At 39.1% G+C, this 22,363-nt stretch overlaps 2 protein-coding genes across 6 annotated transcripts in view; one reads left to right on the plus strand and one right to left on the minus strand.

Annotated features, from left to right (window-relative positions):
* The window catches only part of SCUBE1 (signal peptide, CUB domain and EGF like domain containing 1), a 222,042-nt gene that overhangs the window by 185,261 nt on the left and 14,418 nt on the right, over positions 1–22,363 (minus strand). For all 5 annotated transcript variants that reach the window (XM_069863916.1, XM_069863906.1, XM_069863897.1 and 2 more), the window contains exon 3: positions 5,826–5,954. In XM_069863916.1, the coding sequence (XP_069720017.1) occupies positions 5,826–5,954 (129 nt within the window). The remainder of the gene's footprint in view (positions 1–5,825; positions 5,955–22,363) is intronic.
* Positions 1–22,363, plus strand: part of LOC138724325 (patatin-like phospholipase domain-containing protein 2) — a 520,777-nt gene that overhangs the window by 126,666 nt on the left and 371,748 nt on the right. The gene's annotated exons all lie outside the window — the stretch shown is intronic.

Below are 22,363 nucleotides of genomic sequence, written 5' to 3' on the forward strand. Positions count from 1 at the left end.
TTATTATGCTCCAAGGGCCCAATCACTGCCAGTCATTGTTTGCAGAAATACACAATAATACATAAAGGTTTAAAACATACAGATAAATCTATTGTTAAAACTGCATTTCAACACTTTTCATCCCATCTGTAAGTACATGTTACTTAGAGCCCCATTCCTGTCTTGTGCCTGGGTTCCTCACATCCAGAACATATCCCTGCTACTCAACCACCATGTCCTAATTTGGGAGTATGGCCTCCTTCTCTTAAGACATGAAACAGCAACCAAGTCCCAAAGTTCTGCTCAAGCAGAACTCTCACTAGAATCACTGGAAATGAGTAAGAGCATCAAGATTTAGATTAATAACTTTCTCTAAAAAATACCATAATTTTACGTATGTTTTAATAAAAATGAATTGTTTGGAAAAGGTGGCTATTGGGTTTATTCAGCCCTCCTCCACCTGCCAAGGAGCTTAAGATTAGCAACTATAAAAATCTGGAAGAGAGTTTATGACTGATATTATTAGAAGTCCTGCTGATATGCTAGAGAAGGACAATACTTAACTGTCAGCTCACCTAATAGTCTCCTGGAACTAGGAAAGAAAGGAAAGGAAAACTGTAAGTCAGCCAAGCAAATGGACCATTTTTCAACTTATCTTTAAAATATTTGTTTTTATGAAACTAAAAACATCTTTCCAAAAGCTCTTTAGTTTTATATATAAAATGTTCACATTAAAAAAAAGTCTATTTGAACTGTTGGGAAACATAAAGAAAAATAAACATGAGTAATAGAAGCATTCATTTGAAGTTCAAGCAAGCAACACATTGTGCACAGCTGTCTGGAAGAGAAGAAAAATAAAGTTAAATTAAAAAGAAGACATTGGTCTCTTTAATCACACCAGTGATTATGCAATCTTAAATAAGTTATGTACCACATCTTGACGTTTTACATCTGAGCGGCTTAGAAATGATTTCTCACATACTTGCAACTCTCCTCCAAGTTTGTGTTGACAGGCAGATTAGGCTGTAATTCCTCAACCTAGTGTATACATTCAGACATATGGAAGGGTAGGAATAGGTAGATTTGGGGTTCTAACTGTTTTGGGGTTGTTTTGAAAGAAAAAAAAAAGCACTGGAAAATTCACTGAAAGAGAATGTATGATACAATGTGATACAACGCAAAACAGACAAATAAAACAGTAATATCCATTTTTTCAGGCTGGAATATCAGGCCTTCTGCCCAAAGAAGACCTTCAAGATTGTGGACATAACCAGAACTTTGCTATGCAATTCTTTTCTACTGAATTCACAGCTGATGCTATGCTTGTGTTTTTGCCTACTGCACTGAACATTCAGCTCTTACATATTGCTCCGTGGAATCTATAATGCACACAACTAGTTGCATTTCTAGCTTGACTTATAATCAGAAGTTCACTCTGCTTTCCAGGTCTCTTCTCAATCAGACACAGGATTAACTGCTGAAGAACCATAAAAAAATCTTGACTTCCGTAGTTATTTTCAGGAGAATACAAGAGAATTACTTGAGATTTTGTATTATAGATGTCCAAATTTAGAAATTAATTTATCTTACAGAAAAATAGTAAAGTTACACATAATATTTGAAATAAGAGTGCGTAAGCAGGTATTCAGAAGGGTAAGAATTCTATTCTTGGTTACGCTGCAGCCATCCAGACATCCTGTGTGAAGACTGAGTAGCAACTTTATGTGTTTACCCTGGTTCCTCATCTATAGAACAATGAAAATTATGCTTCTTTTAATTACAGGATTTTCTGAGGACAAATCTATTACTATTTACAAGGAGTTCACCTACCACACCAATTAATACCACAGAAAAATCTATTAATAAAACAAATACGTCTCTGAATACATTACAATTAATTTTTTGTCCATACTCCTTTGTGTCTTTTTTGATGGTTTCTAAGAAGAATTTACAACCTTCTCGTGCAAACTTGCTATTTAGAGAAATTATAAAAAGCAGAGGACTTCATGAAACATGCTAATTTTTAGAATCTTTAGAAGAAAGAAGAGTTAACATGAGTGCAATCAGGAAGCAAGAAGGGTTTCTGTAAAAAGATAATGCTTACTCTCTATTATAAAGAGGGCTGTCACAAATGAGAGCTAAGGAGAAAATACAATAATAAAAAAGTCCACGAAACAGAGAAAGATGGGTAGCACTTCATAGCTACTCATATTTATGTCTGAATAGCACAAGAAATATCTGATAAGCACAAGAAAATCATCACTCCATGGAATTCCATTCTTTAACCTAAAATACTTCTCACACCCAGTTTTCTGTTTCACAAATAAAAAACAATAAGCTGTGTTGATTTTTCAGTAAGAATTCCCTAACTATATGTACATAAAACTCTGCCTCCAGGCAAAAAAAAAAAAAAAGCATAGAAGAGCAGAATGTGGAGGAGGTATTACATAGTTTTCTCAAGAACCAATGACAGTCAGCTTTTGTTGCTACATATTTTTCTTGCACACTCTTCTTTCCCCACTTCTGCACTTTCTAATCAGAGACAAGTGAATTTCAGAAGGCTTGGAACAGCTGGAGTATCAGCTGATATGTGAGCTCTTCAGCAAGAAATTTTGTGAAGCTTTAAGGCACTTTCTTCCAGTTTCTACTTTCAGTTCTTGAATGAATTTGTAAGACTTAGTCAGGAACACCAGCAAGACCTGCTTTCAATAAGGTTTCCAGTAAGCTCTACCTGGACAAATCCCAATGTTTAGTAATCCATGATAAGTTTCAGCACTGTCTTCTTTGGTGATGCCTCAGACCAACACAGCACATAACTCTTCCAGGAACTTATGATCTTATACAGTGGGAGAAAGATTCATGTAAGATAATGGTATTCCACATAAGAGTCCTTCCAGAGAAAGAAAAGAATAATTCAGCTGCCTTTCTGAATGTCTCAAGTGGAGTAACCAAGTACTATTACACTCCCTCATTCACTTCATCTGGAATACAAAAACAAAAGAGTAAATCTTCACAGCAGCCTTTTTTTGGATTTGATAACTGTTGCACCTTCTTTTTCCTCTTCTCTTCCCTAAAAGAAAACTATCCCTTTTCGTTCATTCTTCTGACATTAGCCATGCAAGACTTCACGACCCCTATGTGTCCCTTGTAACTTAAGATATTCTATGGTTCTATGTTTTCTAGATTGCTCGTTATTCTCACTGTTCTGTTTTGGCTTCATTAAAGTGCAATGCCTTAAACTGAGTCTTCTGCCAGCTGAAGCCTCACCATTACTGACAGAGTAGAAGGTTTATTTCAATATGACAATTTCTATACCAACAGCTTTAAAGCAAACTGAGAAACCCAGGAAAGTCTCTTCTACACTCCCAGGTACATTCTGAGAGTTGCCATAGTGGCAGCTATGCCAAACTCCCCTGAAATCCTTACTGAAAACCAGAAAAATTCTCAAGCCTTCTGTACAGCATTAACACCCACCACATATTGCAATTTGTACAACATCCAGGCTTAAATCACCAGTCTCAATCTGCCTCCTCTGCTGTCTCCTACCTGTCTTGCTGAAAGTAATGAAACCATCTGAAACAGGGAACTAATTGCTTATAAATAAACCTAGACTGGTATTTCATATATAGGAGGGGAAAACATATGTCATGATTAGTTTTGAATGAATGATGAGGAAAACCTATTACATGAGACCTAAAATTAGTCTTGCATCCACTGAACAGAATTTAGAGCAATTTTGAGAAAGACCTACCAATGTTTCAAGTGATTACTGTGCTAAAATATATTATTTTTAGCCAGACAAGGATCTCATCATAGTTTGAATTCCCTGTGGTGTCATTTCATGTTATATCTGAGAAATTCCTCAATAAAAATCTCAAATAGAAAGCCACTCGAATTCCTCCAAGGACAGTTTTGGACATTTTCCAGTACAAATTTTATCCATGAATTCTTAACCAAACACCTCCTCCCAACAAATAAATAAATAAGAATTTTCTGTGATTAGAAAGAGAGAAATGTTGAAACAAGAATTCAGGAGAAAACACTCAAACTAACAACTGCATCTGATCTAATTGTTTGTGAATACTCTAAGTCTGTTATTTATAAAGAAGATTGTAATAATCTTGCTATATTGACATCCAGTGAAGGTTTAAAAAGGAATGTAAACACTGTTAAGAAGAGATTACTTAAGATTTTGCATAGGCTTAGGTCAAGCAAGAGACGCAGAAATCCTGATACAGACTCCTAGAAGGCCTACAGGACTATCAGTGAAATGCTAGGAGACCTTCAATCTAAAAGCACTACACAAAGATTTCTAGTGATGTGTGTCTGATTAAATGCTGCCCACATCACTGAGAGAACAATTCAGCCATCTGAGCACTGCAGTCAGACACCGTTTTAGATTCCTTATATTATGCAACCTAGCCTCAGTCTCACACTCTAGATCTGCTCCTGTTGATCCGGCATCACATCTGGCAGCTGCAGGGTGTCCTCACTGGCATGAAGCTCCTACATTTAGGCAGTCAAATTGCCTCCTCAGAATTCTTCATGCCTGGCTTCTCACATGCTGACAAAAGGGACCCCTATGGTAATGCCTGGAAGATCATAGGATGGAAAAGAAATAGGAATAGGGTGATCTGATGTTGGGTTACTCCCAGCAAGTCTGCTGTCCAAGCACATGCACATCCATGGTGTTAGGAACAGACAGTTCAGGCAGGTTTTTCAAAATTCAACCTACTGCAGGTTTTATAGGCTTATCTACAAATTCCATGGAAATGACATAATTCTATAATAGATCCACTACAGCTCTACTTAATGTGTATGCAGACTTAATTTCAGCATACTGATCAAACATTACATGCCTTTTCCAAGAGGAACATAAACTTGATACATAGAACATGGTAGCTAACCAGCAAACTTCATTTTGACTGTTCTGTAAAGTCCTATAGAGGTGGTGGTGGTGGGAAATCAGTAAAATAATGCATTGAAAGGTGAAAAACATTGTCATTAATCTTATGAAGAGTTCTTTGCATCCTTATAATCCATGAAAAATAAGTAGTTCCTCAAAAAGAGAGTAAGGTGGATATCAGTGAACTCATCAAAACTTTAAGTCCTTTTAATGCCTAATTTCCTCGTGGGGAAAAATATATATCTTTGGAATCAATTAACTAAGTTTTACATACTGGGATGTTTTTTCCAAAAGGTTACAGAAATACTAATTAAATCATGTGCAAATATAAGGTTTGGTTTTGATTTGAGACCTCACTGTGTCCTTTTAAAAACAGCCAAGTGCATTTACACTTTCCTGGTAGCATAGCTGAAGGGAAATAAAACTACTTCAGAAGGAAAAAGACTAGAACATTCCAGTTTTCAAACTGATACTGTGCTAATGGGCAGAAATGGGCTACCCCAGCAGTCACTATAAATGATAATGTCAGCAGCCAGCTACAGACCAAATATGAAGTTCTCTTTTTTCTAGCAATGGTGTCTCAAATCTGAGTTAGTTAAGTAACAGGCAGTCATAGCAAGATTTGCAAGGCCCATGCCAGGATTAGAAACTTCAGTTGGAGACTTTGCAACCAGACACTTTCATCCTCAGCAAATTCACTCAAATTTTCAAGAAGGGAGAAAGAGAAATGTGTCTTGATTCCCTTCCCTTTGAGCATGTTAGGATTAAGAATACCAAAGGGTCTAGTCTATACAGCACTGGAGTCAATAAACAGGTTTAAACTTATTCAGTTTGATCTAGATCATGTCTTTACTGGAAACATCTCAGATTACAAAATACAGATCAAGTCTTCATACCACAGCCATGAAACAAAACTTTCTTGCCAGCATTCACTACTTACCAAGACAGTTGTGGCCATCGTGGGCTAACATGAACCCATCGTAGCATGTACACCTGTAGTTGCCTGGAATGTTGATGCACTCGTGGACACAACCCCCATTGTAGAAGTCATTCTCACACTCATCTATATCTAAAACACAAGAAGAGGAGAAAGAAACTTTTGTAAAAAGAGAACACTAAGAATACAAAAACATTCTCCAACCAAGTGTAATCTTTGAATATAAGTATGTTCCTAATCTTTCTATATACTCATATTGCATATTTCATCCAACATATGGCTCAGGGAAGTACTGACTTAATATATCAAGGTCATATATAACTGAAAAGCAGCAAGTCAATGCATAGAACACTCCTTCCCAAAATAATTGTAGGATCATCACAGTTAGCAATGGCATGTTGTCAAAAATTAAGAAGAAACACCTGATTTTGGCACATTTTTTATATTTAAAATATAGGGTTTGGGTTTTTTCTTTAAAATAATCAAGCAGACAATCAGTTAAACCTTTGACTTTGTAGTAACAAAAAACTATGAGACGTGCCATTAATACGGCAGAAGACAAGGCAAAAGTATGTCATTTAACAAAAAGGTGTCTTCCCAGAACAAGGACGATCTGGTATATTCCTGACAATACATCAGGCTGTAGTTCTGTGCAATAAATCTTGAAATTCCAACACCATTCATTAGTTGTACAAGTGATGAGTCAGCACAGCCTCTGGGTGTGCTTTACCTTCCAGAATCCAGTGTGACAACAAAAAGATAAATCTGTGATTTTTCCTGGAAACAATAACCAGCAAGTCAATCACTGCATATTGGACTTGTTCAAAAAACACCTGCAGCATGGTAGTGCAAAGTCCTTGAGAAGCAGTTCTCCTTTATTTACAGTCCAGTGTACCTGGATGTATATTGCCAAAGTGTTCTAGATAGGTTTCCACTTAGCAGACACTCACAGCTTCCATAACCATGTACGAATTTCCAAGAATTCCTATCATTTTCAGGCTATAAGGACAAAAATAGACCTCTACTGTAATGCCAAGTTTCAACAGGCCAAGTAAATAATTAAAAAGCATGTAATGTAATTTTGCTGTCATGATTTTCCTTCAGGAAAAATGGTAACTTCGTTTTAAGATTTGTTCTTAACTTTTACCAGGCACTGAGTTTCTTCAGAAAAGGGAATTCAGAAGAAGGTGTTATCAATTGTTATGTTACTCAGCATCTGACTGTCTGATCATTCAATTTCCTTTTTTCAAACAATGAAGCAAATAGGACTATTTGTTTAAATAGGAGATGGGAGAGCCTTCAAATGGGACAAAAATGAAAAAAAAAAAGTGAAGCCTTTTGAATGCCTCCCCTTTATATAAAACTTATTTCTACAAAGCTGTGCTGTGATTAGCAGCACAAGGTGCTGTTATAATACAAAACTTAAGTTCCAGAAGAGGTAATCTAACAGACACTTAAACCAGAAAAATAACAAAAGGAATAGACTCTTTTAATCCCTCTCTCTCTCTCTCTCGGAGTTCCAGTTATGTTATATTTTGCAAAAGGATTAGAAGATTACTTATCTGTTTTGTACCCCAAGACCTGTACAAACCTAGGAGTGGAGCAAAACATTCTTCCTACCCAGAAAACCACACTGCTATTTAAGAGACTTCACCTGGCAGGCTGGTTGGAATTTCTATCTCCAGTGTTCCTAGTAGAACACCAAGGGGATAAGACTGGTGAATTTAAAAGTTTTTTTTTTTAAACTAACAGAAAACCCCCACCAAATTGTACACAAAGACTGCCAAGTCCAAATGTTGAACATTTTTCGTGCTCCAGCTGCATCAAGAGAAAGCAGACAACATGTTTGCAAAAAATGTGAACACCAGCCCATCTTCTCTTCTCATATAACTGGAGGAGGACATTCTTAACAGAATGCTTCAGTTAAAGCGCTGAATAACTATAATTTACGGGCAGAATACTACGCCTGACATAGCAGGATATGGCTTAGTAAGCCGAATATGGTGACAAAAGCAATAGGAGTACATTCAAACACACAAAACCTGCAGGCTTGCTCTTAATTTTATCTAGTGTAAAACTCAAAAATTTGCAGGGGCCAGCTATGTTAATTTCCTTTTGGTTAGGTCATATCCTGTAATTCTTTTCTTCCTGTAATTGATAGAATTGGATGTTAATCAAACTTTTGGCTCCAAACGCCTCTAATTCAGAAAGACAACTCTTCACACTGATTTTGTACTTTCAACCAGCCTTAACATTTTTTAGTGTTTGATCACTTAATATTATCTTCCACTATGAAGGAGTTACCGCAAGACAAAAATGAAGCAAGAGAAGGAGAAATCTTGCCATCCAATCATGTAATTGCTGTGCTGGATGCAGGTACATGCACTGTTGAATTACGAAGATTTACTGCAATCTAGCTCTCAATAGGAAACCTAAAGATTTACCTATGCTGGCAAAATATTTACAGAATTTTAACTCCAGTGTATTCTGTGTGTGCAGACAGGTAACTCTGGGGGTGTCTAGTGAAGAAAACACCTTAAAAGAAGTATTGCAATTTCCTCTCTAAGAGGAATTAATTTAGTATCATATTACAATGGTGGCAATTACAGGAGCCCTGGAAAAAACATAAATGCACCAAAATTATTGTCACGGTGTAGGGACATTTATAATAATGACATAGTCTGCCAAGAACCTCTTTGGGCTTACTGTGTTCAGATAAGACAGTAAATACTAATGCCCAAGATGGATTTATGCAACACAAGTGAGCTAGTTTTGACCGTCTCTTTCCGGAACTGGTTTGGGAAATGTCCAAAATCCACTGCTTGTTTCAAAAGTTCTAAAGGACAAAATTATCAGGAAGGAAAAAAAAAAGAGATAAAGAGGAGCTTGCTTACTTGGGTTTACTACCAACTGTATTGATTCAGCTATTTGCCACACTGAAAGAGGATTGAAAACTACATCATAATTCCCTCTGGAAAGCAGAGGTGACTCTTCTTGTTCCAGCCCAGAAATAACTCTGTTTCAGCAGCTTTAGAGGACACAGCACTGCCATGCTCTGCTGTTATCCTCTTCAATGAGCAGTGGTGTTACTTAAAGAGTACACACTGCAAGAAACTGCAACTATTATATAAGCACCCAAGAACCTTTTAAAAATTTAGACAAGTATCTGGGGAAATTCGAGCATTTGTTACCATGAGAAGTGCAGTAATTTAAAATTACTGTCTTTCAATTATAGGAAAATAAACTGAAGTTGTCTTCAAATGACCTAATTCTTTTTAATCTGAGGGGACCTGTATCTGCCTTAGAAGACTGGGGTTGATTCTTTTTTCATTATTACAGGTGAAACTGACACTATCCCAGAACTTTGTTTGATTTGTGTATCCCGCAACAAACGGACGGCACTGTCAGAAGCGTCACAAAGCCACCCTGCAGAGAAGCAGCTCTTCAGGAGCACATACAACTTGACTAAGAAATGTTCAAATTAAAACCAAGAATCAATCTCTGTTGCTTCCAGAATTAAAGCATTCCAGCTTTTTGTTTCAGCAGAGAATAGAAGACACTTCAGCATGCAATAACGGCCACCTAAAAGACAAACCAAACACAGAGCGAGGAAAACGCTAGTTCCCATTTAATCTAAACATTTTCAGCAGTGTCATGGAATTTTCTGTGTGCTAACCATCTTTTCCAAGAATTAACAACCATTCCTAGAAGGTGGCAAAGACTTTATGCCAGGAAAGTATAAAATCTATCCCCAGGAAAATCCATTCCTACTCTTCATTGTGCCAACTGCTATTTATTAAATTCCCAAATGTCGAAAACTCATTACAATACGTATAACAAAATTTATTTCTCAGCAGAGCTACAGATCATTATGGGCAAAGCTGCTGAAAGCAAAGATAATGTCACCATGGAGCTGATGAATTTTGGATCAATGTCACAGCTAAACTGTCACAGAACCCTTATGGCTATTAACATACAAAAGGAAGAATGGCTGAGGCCTGAAAGTCAATGAGCCAAATTCAGCTTTTAGTGTTGAATTCCACAAATTTCTATAGAAAATGGGAAAGTGTTCACTGGCACAACCTTTGTCTTGGCATCTGTCAAGGCCACAGATCCCAAACACTCACAATGCAACAGAAAACTTAAAACTAGGAGTAGGATTGAGTAAAATCTGTGTTTGTTTTAAAGTATTTCTTGACTACTAATATACGGGAAAGATCTGGAGTTAATTTAGTAAGAACAAGTTTCTGTCGACTTTTAAAGGAATAATTTATGTGCTTGGACATTTTAAAATAAATAGCCAGAGGAAGCTGCCTGCCTGCATCAGTTTCTTCTAATTTAGAGAACCACTGTTGATCTTTATCTATTTATGTATCTGCTTTAAACAAAATACTGGCAAAGAGGCATTATGGAGCCACTGCTCTTAAAAACTTCTCAGCAAAGAAACTGTGTTTTTACCTTTCTGCTCCATGACAGGTTGCTGCTAGACCCCTTCAGAGGACAAAGCATATCACTTGCACAATTTTCTATTACCAGCTAGCTTCTGCTAAAAAAGGTCATACTACAGTTCTGCAACTGCAGCCTGCTTATCCAGAACTGGTATGCAGCAAAAAGAACATTGCAAAATGCTAGAACATGCAGTTCCACGTGGTAATATTTTGCACTTTTATGGTTTCATTCTTAAAACCTTTCAAATATTTTTACTGATTCTCTACTGATTTTTGGTCACTGTTCCTCCTAGAACTAATGCACTATCCTCATTTCCGCAGAAAAATAAAGGAGAAAAGCCCCGCCCTAGGTTCCAAATCCTACGCAATTGAAAACAGAGCTACAGTACAAACAGAGCCATCTTCATCACTGCATAGTTTTATGCAACCTGATTTTGGATACTTGGGAAAGAAGTGAGTTTGTAATATCCAAATGTGAAATGCCCTAAGGTGCAAACCCAATCCTACAGAAACAGGAGTAATTTCTGCCACCGGCTTCATGGAACCACCAAGACACGGTTTCTGGGATTTACAGTAAAGAGATATGAGAGATGTGATCAGCACTTATATTTCTTGTTCTCACTTCCAATTTAAAACAAGCAGAAGTGTAGCATTAATACCATTACTTTACATTTAAGGAAACAGGCAGAAATGTAGTAATATGCACACTGACAAGAACAAAACAAATTCAAGTCCTAGATCGTAATCAGATCACGATCTTATTCCTTTTAATGACTGGATTTGGGGACTTTGAAAGACATTAAAATAAATAAAACCAACATGGGAGTATTTATATATACTCTGTTTCTTTGGCAGATTCTACATTTAATGCACTTTCAGCAGTTATACACACACACACACTGCATAACCTGAATCTGAGGCATTTGTATTTCTCCTATCAAGTTACACTTTCTTTAAGAACGAACCAGCTCCATATCTAAAGGCCAGAAAAAAGCTCACATGCAGGTTAAAGACTATTTTGGATAAGTGCAGGACAAATTTGCCAAAAGTTCAGCTCTCTGGAAAGCACTGAACCTGAGCAAGAATACCATAATGATTAGATTCTCAAGAGAAGTTTAACATCAGCACATTTCCACGTGTTCAAAATTATTTGAAGTCTTCTCAGCTCTGCTCTTGAAATTTGCAAGAGTTGACTTGGCTAGAGATATGAAACACCAGCTGGGAAAATGTTATCAATTCCAGTCAACTTGACCTGCAGAAATACTACTTCCCTCTGTGAGTTTTGTAATAGCAGAATTTGGCATCTACTCCAAGTCCAAATTTTATGAACAAAATATTGATATATCAAGATTCACTCAATCTTTTTCTACCCCAAATGAAACCTTAACTTTCACCGCAGAGTGAAGCCCGTTTCTGAAAATCCCTTCTCATTAAAAGCTTCATAAGTCACTTCTTCTATAAGAGAAAACAAATTAAAATCTATAATTTGTTACATCTGGTTTTTCCTGAGATAACATTTATGAGTCAAAAAATAAAGTAACATCTTTATTCTTTAGATGCTGTGACCTTGGAAATGTTACGATCTAATGAATCAAATAAGAACACACACTGCAGTTTTTATGGCTTTCAAGTTGCCATGATGTTTTCAAGACGCTTGTGGCCAAGAAAACTGTAAAATTTGATAGCTGTTAGGACCATTCTGAAAGCCAAGGTCAAGGGTGAATAGGCTGGGAATAGGGTAAAGTCCGAAAAAGCTGCCTGATGCTTCCCAGTGGAGGAAGGAAAAGGAACAGATATGATAGGTTGTTCAGCAAGATTTTTTCAGGGTAAATCCTTCAAAAGCCTTTCCATTACGGGCGCTGTCCCTCCAATGCTTTTCCCACTAGTGCCTCCACAAAGAAAAAAAATTCATTTTACAAGTTCCTTCAAAAATGTCACAACCCCCTATTTTCCAGTATTCAAAAAAAAGCAATAAAATGAAAATGCCATGCCAACTTAGTTGAGATAATTTGGATGAAATCTGTGGTATTGTTGCCGTGTTTTTCTGGAAGACATTTCATACACTTTCCAGAAAACATCAAGTCTTCTGTGGCAGTTTATTTGTTTAATTTTCTTCTATGACGGCTGAGCACAAGGTTCATCATACTTTATATCTCGCTAAAGTACTTATCTGAAAAAAAGGATATGTGGGGGTGGGAATGGAAAGTTATCATTTAAGTATTATACAAGGAACACGGAAACTGAAAGCTGAGATTCTGCATGCACTTGGTGGGATGTGCCAGCCACCTAAGTACTCTTTATGGTGGCATATCACAGAATCACAGAATCACAGAATAATCAGGTTGGAAGAGACCCACCGGATCACCGAGTCCAACCGTTCCTACCAAACACTAAACCATATCCCTCAGCACCTCGTCCACCTGTGCCTTAAACACCTCCAGGGAAGGTGACTCAACGACCTCCCTGGGCAGCCTGTTCCAGTGCCCAATGACCCTTTCTGTAAAGAATTTTTTCCTAACGTCTAGCCTAAACCTCCCCTGGCGGAGCTTGAGGCCATTCCCTCTTGTCCTGTCCCCTGTCACTTGGGAGAAGAGGCCAGCTCCCTCCTCTCTACAACGTCCTTTCAGGTAGTTGTAGAGAGCAATGAGGTCACCCCTCAGCCTCCTCTTCTCCAGGCTAAACAACCCCAGCTCTCTCAGCCGCTCCTCATAAGGCCTGTTCTCCAGCCCTTTCACCAGCTTTGTTGCTCTTCTCTGGACTCTCTCCAGAGCCTCAACATCCTTCTTGTGGTGAGGGGCCCAGAACTGAACACAGTATTCGAGGAGCGGTCTCACCAGTGCCGAGTACAGAGGGAGGATAACCTCCCTGGACCTGCTGGTCACGCCGTTTCTGATACAAGCCAAGATGCCATTGGCCTTCTTGGCCACCTGGGCACACTGCTGGCTCATATTCAGTCGGCTGTCAACCAACACCCCCAGGTCCCTCTCCTCCAGGCAGCTTTCTAGACAGACTTCTCCCAGTCTGTAGCACTGCATAGGGTTGTTGTGCCCCAAGTGCAGGACCCGGCATTTGGCCTTGTTAAACCTCATGCCATTGGACTCTGCCCAGCGGTCCAGCCTGTTCAGATCCCTTTGCAGAGCCTCCCGACCCTCCAGCAGATCGACACTTCCACCCAGCTTAGTGTCGTCCGCAAACTTGCTCAGGGTGCACTCGATGCTTTCATCCAGATCATTGATGAAGACATTGGACAGGGCTGGACCCAGCACTGAGCCCTGGGGAACCCCACTTGTCACTGGCCTCCAGCTGGATTTCACACCATTTACCACCACTCTCTGGGCCCGGCCATCCAACCAGTTTTCCATCCAGGAGAGTGTGCGCCTGTCCAGCCCAGAGGCTGACAGTTTCTCAAGCAGAACGCTGTGAGAAACTGTGTCAAAGGCTTTGCTGAAGTCCAGGAAGACCACATCCACAGCCTTTCCCTCATCCAGTAGCCGGGTCACTTTGTCATAGAAGGCGATCAGGTTAGTCTGGCAAGACCTGCCTTTTGTGAACCCATGTTGACTGGGCCTGATCACCCGGTTCTCTTGCATGTGCTTCATGATAGCACTCAAGATCACCTGTTCCATGACTTTCCCTGGCACTGAGGTCAGACTGACAGGCCTGTAGTTTCCTGGGTCCTCCCTGCGGCCCTTTTTGTAGATGGGCACAACATCAGCCATCCTCCAGTCCAGTGGGACTTCCCCAGTCTTCCAGGACTGTTGGAAGATGATGGAAAGGGGTTTGGCCAGCACATCCGCCAGCTCCTTCAGTACCCTAGGGTGAATCCCGTCCGGCCCCATAGACTTGTGACTGTCCAGTCGGGCTAGCAACACTCCAGGAGGAGGAATGGAGAGGAGATCAAATAAATTATATAGAACATACTTCATTTAGGATCTTACAGAGTTTTTGACTGCTTGTCAATCCTTCCTATCATATTAAGATCAGGTTTATACAGTGTTTTTACCTCAAATATCTTTTGGGGGCCTAAAACCTTTGGACAGCTACAGTGATTTAAAGAAAAATAATTAATCAGACTTCTTTCCCTGGTAGAAAATATGCTTTCTATTCATATACCTGAGTATTATCCCTATGTGACATCTGCTGTCTAAACCAGAACAATGGAAACCTATCTGGGACCATTCCAGCTCCATTCATGGTTCATACAGTATTTTTCTAGACAAAACCAAAATTATTGTTATTGTGAGTTATGCATCTTGAACTTCTGCTTAGAGTTTGTTGTGTTTTGACATTTTTCTTATTTGATATTTAAACAGATTGGCTACAAGTTCTTTGAACTGCAAGTGAGATACCCAAATAAAGAAGGATACCTGCAGAGCTCTGAACAGTTTTAAAGTCTGCCTTTATTTAGTAGCTGCCATGCCCGACAAGCTCAAGCAGAGAGATTTCCTGTTCACAAGCTGTTATGAATGTGAAACATGACATTTGACAGCATTTTCCCCCACCACTTCTAAATCACAGCCATTTCCACCACCACTGTCTTTTAATATAACAGGAAATGTTTGATTCAACATTTAATCATGCAATTCTTAGAGATATAATGAGTGAATATTTTTGTGCGCCTGACTGCCACAACTGGTGTGCATGCACCCTAATGACTATCATTTCAGTAAGTTGTGACAGGAAGTTATTTCCAAATCTTTAAATTGAAATATGCATCTAAAAACTTAAAGGGAGAGGTTTAGAACAGTGAAAGTAGATGATTAAGACAGAAATAATTCACCTACATTTTTTCCAACCCCTGTAGATATCTCCTCATTCTCACACTGCGCTCCTCCAGCCTTTCTTTGCATTTAAATTTCTGTATATTGATAAAAGGAAACAATCCCAAGCTTCGATTCTGAAATAAATTCCCTTATTATCTGTCAGTGAGTGAAAGTTAACTTATTTTCTGTGTCATTTCATGTGGGAAAACAGAAGGTAACTATTCCTTCTTGCTCATTTCAGAACGAGTCAGTGGCAGATCACTCACTGTAAAATGGAAAGTTTCTTGATATCGTGTAGCACACGGCAGATTAACATTGCTTCAGTTCCAAGCTGAGGCAGCTAAGGCCACAAACAGTCTTAGATGCTATATAGCAGTGGTTTTCAGTGTTCGTAGATGTGAGGAACTGTACTTTTTCCAGCAGAGGTGCAAATCCTTGTATAGCAAATTTATGTCTTCAGACAGCCAGCTTACCTTTTCAAACTATGTTTAACAGAAGTCCTCAGGCTACTGCAGACTCCTGGCTGAGAACTGTTCTGCTGTGCTGGTTAACCACTTGGGGAAATTCAATGTAATTTACATTGTGTAGGACTTGTAAAATGTTGCGCTTCCTGTAATCCCATACTACTTGGTCGAACTTTGTATGGGACACATATCAGATATTAATTTTATCAGCTTACAAAAACTCCCATGAGAGTTCCATACAATTGATGTATTTACGCAGAGAACAATGCTGCATTACACTGTTGTACACTGCCATGGGAGAATCATTACACACACTCAAATGGCCTGTTCAGGGCTGCCTTTCATTTCAACATTTACAGAATCACAGAATCACAGAATCACTAGGTTGGAAAAGATCCACCAGACCATCGAGTCCAACCATTCCTATCAGTCATTAAACCATGCCCCTCAGCACCTCATCCACCCGTCTTTTAAACACCTCCAGGGAAGGTGACTCAACCACCTCCCTGGGCAGCCTGTTCCAGTGCCCAATCACCCTTTCCATGAAAGTTTTTTCCTGATGTCAAGCCTGAACCTCCCCTGGCAGAGCTTGAGGCCATTCCCTCTTGCCCTGTCCCCTGTCACTTGGGAGAAGAGGCCAGCACCCTCCTCTCTACAACCTCCTTTCAGGTAGTTGTAGAGAGCACTAAGGTCTCCCCTCAGCCTCTTCTTTTCCAGGCTAAACAACCTCAGCTCTCTCAGCCGCTCCTCATAAGGCCTGTTCTCCAGCCCCTTCACCAGCTTCGTCGGTTTTCTCTGGACTCGCTCCAGAGCCTCAATGTCCTTCTTGTAGCAAGGGGCACAGAACTGAACACAGTTCAGTTCTGGAAGAGGAGTGGTTTTACCAGTGCTGAGTACAGGGGCAGAATAACCTCCCTGGGCCTGCTGGTCACGCCGTTTCTGATACAAGCCAAGATGCCATTGGCCTTCTTGGCCACCTGGGCACTCTGCTGGCTCATGTTCAGTCGGCTGTCAACCAACACCCCCAGGTCCCTCTCTTCCAGGCAGCTTTCTAGATAGACTTCTCCTAGTCTGTAGCCCTGCACGGGGTTGTTGTGCCTCAAGTGCAGGACCCGGTATTTGGCCTTGTTAAACCTCATGCTGTTGGTCTCAGCCCAGCGGCCCAGCCTGTTCAGATCTCTTTGCAGAGCCTCCCTGCCCTCCAGCAGATCCATGCTTCCACCCAGCTTAGTGTCGTCTGCAAACTTCTAAGGGTGCACTCAATGCCTTCATCCAGGTCATTGATAAAAACATTGAACAGGGCTGGACCCAGCACTGAGCTCTGGGGCACACCACTTGTCACTGGCCTCCAGCTGGAGTTAACTCCATTTAGCACCACTCTCTGGGCCCGGCCATCCAACCAGTTTTCCACCCAGGAGAGTGTGCGCCTGTCCAGGCCAGAGACTGACAGTTTCCGAAGCAGAATGCTGTGAGAAGCTGTGTCGAAGGCTTTGCTGAAGTCCAAGAAGACTAAATCCACAGCCTTTCCCTCATCCAGTAGGTGAGTCACTTTCTCATAGAAGGCTAAAGTTGTGTGGCGGCTTCTAAACATGATAGACAGTGGATCCATGGATTTGTGTTCCCTGACAATGCTGGACTTAATGAAGCCCAAGAAACCAACTCTGCCTATTATATTGTCACCTATTCCCCAAATGCACACAAATTCATACAGTCCCCCAGAAGCACCCTTTATTAAGTAAAGGCCTCCCAGCATTTCAGTTTGCAGAGAACAGCAAAGAACAGCCAGTAAGGACTCCCACTCTTAAGTCCTTTGCAAGAGGAATAGCTGACTAGAGGATAACTTGAATGGTCAGAGCATAGATCCTTCTTGACGTTTCAGAATGACTATGTGTATTTTTGCCATAAAGAGATTTTCCACCTACAGAAGTGCAGCATGTTGACCAGGAAGGTCCACATAGCAAACCAGCTATAACACGTATAGCATGTACCGAAAAATGAGGGTATGGACCATTCATTAAAACTAAATGAAATAAAAATCCCTCACATCTCATGGTAATTAATTAGACTCCAGAGTAACTTTGGCAAGAGTAATACATTAATACCAGCATGTTGGCTAACTTCCAATATCACTCATTTTTCATTCCACTCTTCTTATCCTGGGTACAGTACTGGGGATTTCATAGTTTCCTTCTCTTTTCTATGGTGTTGTGCACTGATAGTAAGTCTGCTTAAAAATTATTTAAGTGCTCCAGTCTAGAATCAGATACACTATCTGTATATAATCTCTGTTTTCAGTAGAGTGGCAAGTACTAATTTTCCTTAAGAGTCCCTTGCAGGGCTGCAGGTACTCAGCATCTTTAGGAAACAAAAAGAGCAAAATTAGTTGAGATGACCCTACATATAAATGAAATGTCTCCTTTATGAGCTTGATAAATTTGCTTCAAAAAGATCCGAGAAGACTAAATTGAACAGAAATTCTATCAAAGATTTACAAGAAATATTTTAAATCTGAGATAGGCTTACAAAATGCTCAAACTAATTTTCGTCCATCACCCCCCCTTCAGCTTTGTGCATTGCATAGGAGGTAAAGAAGTTACTAGGCTACAGATTTTGTTACTGTGCAAGAATTGAAGATTATTAAGTCACATTTTGTTTCTCTACTAACAAATCTAACTTGTCACAGAATTCTGTTTCAGAATCTCAACATTTAGTAAGTTAGGTCTTATTGCACCTGTGATAATCAAGATAATACACTAACGGCGAGTGCATATAAAGCAATGGTCTGAAACGGTTTACACCTCTAACAACTGTCTCAATCAGAAGCCTGTGGATTTGGGAACTGTACAATCAAGAAATGTGGAATTATTTTCAAGATGCCAAAATGTCTGGCAATTTTGCTGCACAACTCAGAATTGTGGCACAGCCTCTCAGCTTCTTAACAGCAGTCCTGTCTCCACACTGTATAAAGTATTTGCTGTGCAATTTTGTTTGTGTGTACAGACTAAACATTTTTCATTTTTTGAAAACATGGCCCTGGCCACTATCAACAAGAAGCCCTGGATGCTGTGGCAGTAGAACAATGCAAAAGGGTTTTATTTTCAAACAAGTATTACATTAATGTAATTTTTGGATTCCAGTTTTTTATTTCTGAAATGGAGACCCATGCCCTCCTGTTACATGCTGACAATTTTAAACTTTTATTCACAGAAAGTTCATCAGTTATGATGTAGGCTCTCCTTAGTCTTCTGAAAAGCCACACAGAAATTGGTCTTATGAGGCGGAGCTCGATTATCACCAGAAGTAAATAATATTAGAGAAAATCTGAAAACTAGTGGTAAGTAGCCTTTGCTTTTTGACCTGTGGATGTGTAACGGTTGTCCAACAGAGACACAGATCTAAAGACAATGAACACCAGCATGGAACCCATCAGCTTTTTCATTGTTACCTTCTACAGACTCTTCAAATTGCCTTGACTCTTGGGCCAGCAGAGAAGCAAGCCAGAGCAGGGGCTTTCTGAACAGGGACTAATGAAGTTACACACTCTCCTGTGCCTGGCAGGCAGGGTGAGGGTTAGATGAGGGCACAGTAGGCAGTACAAACATCTATTTTATAGTGAGGAAAATCCAGAAAAAGCCGTAAGGATGAAATTTAAAATTCAGTCATGAAAAACACCATTGCTGACCTGTGAATCATCAAATATTTTCAATTATAAGCTGTTCTCACAGCTGATGTTTAGACAAGAAAAAAAGACAGAGCGAACAGATACAATCAACTGGCTTTGCCAAGAAATTAGACATTTCTGCTCCAGCATTCAAATATTCTGTACTAGAAAGCAATCACAGCTTCCAGCACCACTAATGCACTTCAGTGAAAGAAGATGGAAATAGTAACATGGATGTTTGCTGAAAATTGAAGAGAGCTCATATTCATAGCCTGGAAATTTTCCTTTTGTAATTTTACATAACTAAATTTGTTTGATATGTTGGAGAGGAAGTTAGTAGAAAGAAACAAAGAAGGAACACAACTTCTGTGCAGTATTCAAATAACATGCATTTGAGAGTGCATACCATAGAAAGCCAAGCAGTCTAATTGTACCCTCCTCCCCAAGAGCAGAATGATAAAAGTGGATAAGTTTATATAAATACTTGTTTAGTCCTGTAGAGTTATTCCCAATACTCTCATTTAGATGATTTGTCATGACATGTATTTTCCAGCAATGCCATTTTATTATACACAGATAAGCAGAATGCAGCAATCTCTTGACTAAAGACTTGATTAACAACTCAATGTAGAGTTTGTGTTTTTTTTTAAATTGGACAGTACATCTGATATAAAACTACAGACTAGAGAAGTCGCTTTTTGACATTTTCTTTATGAATTCCCCATGTATCTCCTTCCTCCTTCCTGTCCTTCTAGAAAATCCCTCTTTTAAGATTATATCCGGTGTATATTCACAGTATTTCTAAGACATACAAATAGCAGTCCAGGAGAGAATGCATCCTTGGTTATCCATTGAAAACAGGGCACAAAGGCTAACTCAACGATGGTTAATACAAGTCTTCACCTGCAGTAAAAGGCTCAAAAATGTAATAATAGGGTTACGTGCGTCTACCCAGAGCACCTGCTTTAACCCTGTAACCCTCTAAAGATAGGTTAAACATCCAGATCAAGCTTTTCAAAGTACCTACTCATTTTTCACACTTACTTGAGTCTCTGCTTAACAAAGTCTCATATTCAGAAAAGTGGGAAGGCCAGTCCATTCTGAAGATGTTAGTTGGCAATCCAAAAATAAATACCTCATTTTGTAAGGTTTGGCCACATAGAGAAATATGAAGTGAAACTTTCGGTAAACAAGAGTAGATGGGAGGCTGAAAAGGGACAGTTGTATATGACTACCTATCTTATGCAATTCTTTTCCCATATACTGAGCATGGCGAATTACTTCCCTACCAGCTGTGAGTTTTGCAGAACACCTGTAAGAAGCAAACATACTAATTTTGCAATTCTATTCTGAAGATGTCATTTGACACAGTGATTGAAATGAAATGCTGGCTCAAGAAGTCTCTAAACCTCTAGCTACATTCTTCCGTGCCCTGTTCTTTGTAATCTATCCTAAGCATCCACTCTTTGCCACAGTCAGAGACTGCACATCAAGCCAGCCAGATCTTTGATCAAAAATCTGTCTGGCCTACTTACACACTTTTGATACTAAAAGATAAATACATATAGCTATATGGCATGGGTAGAGACCAGAGTTCTTTAAATCCATTGTGAAAAGCCCTGATTTTATCTCCCTGTAACAGGTATAAGTTAACAATCTTTGAATACTCCATCAGCACAGAACATACAACAAACTGGACAATAAGGAGAAAAACCAAAAAATACTTGAGGGGTGTTATAAAGTTCTGATAACTAAGCAAACGAGACTGACATTCAAGAAGATCTCTGTACAGACACAAGTGACTTTTCTTAAAAGTTACTTGTAAGTGCACATAAAGGTGTTTGTGTTTACTGTAAAGGACTCCTAATTTGCATTTAGCTTATGCAAGCAGACAACTCAGCTACTGGAATTCAAAGCAATGTAATTTAAACAAACATACGATCACTCGGTCTATCAGTACTGAGAAACATAATTTTAAAAATAACCCATTTGTTCCCTAAAATAAAGTTGTGGAGTATTTGTTTTGGTTTTTTTACTATATGCCTGAGCTGGAGAGGTGGGAGTCTATTTTTAATTAAATTATAAAATAACGTAAAACTGAGGCTGGGAGAATGAATTTCATAATGATCAAATGATAACACTGCAGTTTAAAAATTCCCTGTCCTGGTTAAATTCAAAGCACAATTAAGTACAGAGCATATTGTCCCTTAACTCCAATGGACTTTGAACCTCACAGCTGCAGGATGTTTGGTCCAGATACACTGCATCCAGCTTCATACGCCTACACTGTAGATGTCCACATCTGTGTTAAAAAAGAGACTGTTATTTTCAAGACATGATTTATCTGACCTATTTTTGTCACCATTAATACAGGGTGAACTGCAGTAAGGAAATTCCTATTTCTCTCCATCAACTACAAAGGGAAAGCAAGGTGAACCACTTAAGTGTACTACTGAGATCCATTTGGACAGACTAAATCCACCCTTTGTCCCCTTCAGATACCCCTGAAATTAAGAGAACCTCTACCCGTATTCCAAATGCTCAGTAGATAGTGCCAGGGCTTCTCTTCCGATATAAAGCATTTTAATTTTACTGGAAGTTAGGTCTCAGGAAGGAGTGCAATGTTAAGCCCATAATCAACTGTCTGTGCACAATTAAAATCTTCAACTAAATGAATGATAGGATGTATTATTAATGGTTGTAATTATATGTCTACTACACCAATTAATTGAAGTGACTGACAAGCATTCACTTGAGGATAGAGAAATGCAGGAAGCTGGCATTTGTATTAATTCACATGTTAATTTTCTAACTTGTGACCCCAGAAAACTTTTAAAACAAAGGGCAGCAACATGTTTCCAAATTACCACAGGAAAAGTAAAGTAATCCCACCCCCCATCAGTCAAACAATTTTACAGCCAGCAGAAGGCACAAAACCACATGGAGGAGATACTTTTAATTAAATGCAATATAAGGAGAATAATGGTTACCCATATTCAGTCGAAACAATTATTACCAAAAGGGCCTTGGCGCTTTAAAATAAGCCATTTAAGAAAGGCTTACTGTTTTAAACATAGGCTGCTTCTGATTATAAAGCAGAGCTTTTAATTAAGATTAGCAAGGCCTAATTCAAGCTATAATTTGGTTCCTTTAGTTAGCAAATGTCTATTAAACTGAGCAATTAAGGTTAAATGGGTTGAAGCAT

The sequence above is a fragment of the Phaenicophaeus curvirostris genome, chromosome 1, assembly GCF_032191515.1.
Source record: "Phaenicophaeus curvirostris isolate KB17595 chromosome 1, BPBGC_Pcur_1.0, whole genome shotgun sequence".
In the NCBI taxonomy this organism is placed as follows: Eukaryota; Metazoa; Chordata; class Aves; order Cuculiformes; family Cuculidae; genus Phaenicophaeus; species Phaenicophaeus curvirostris.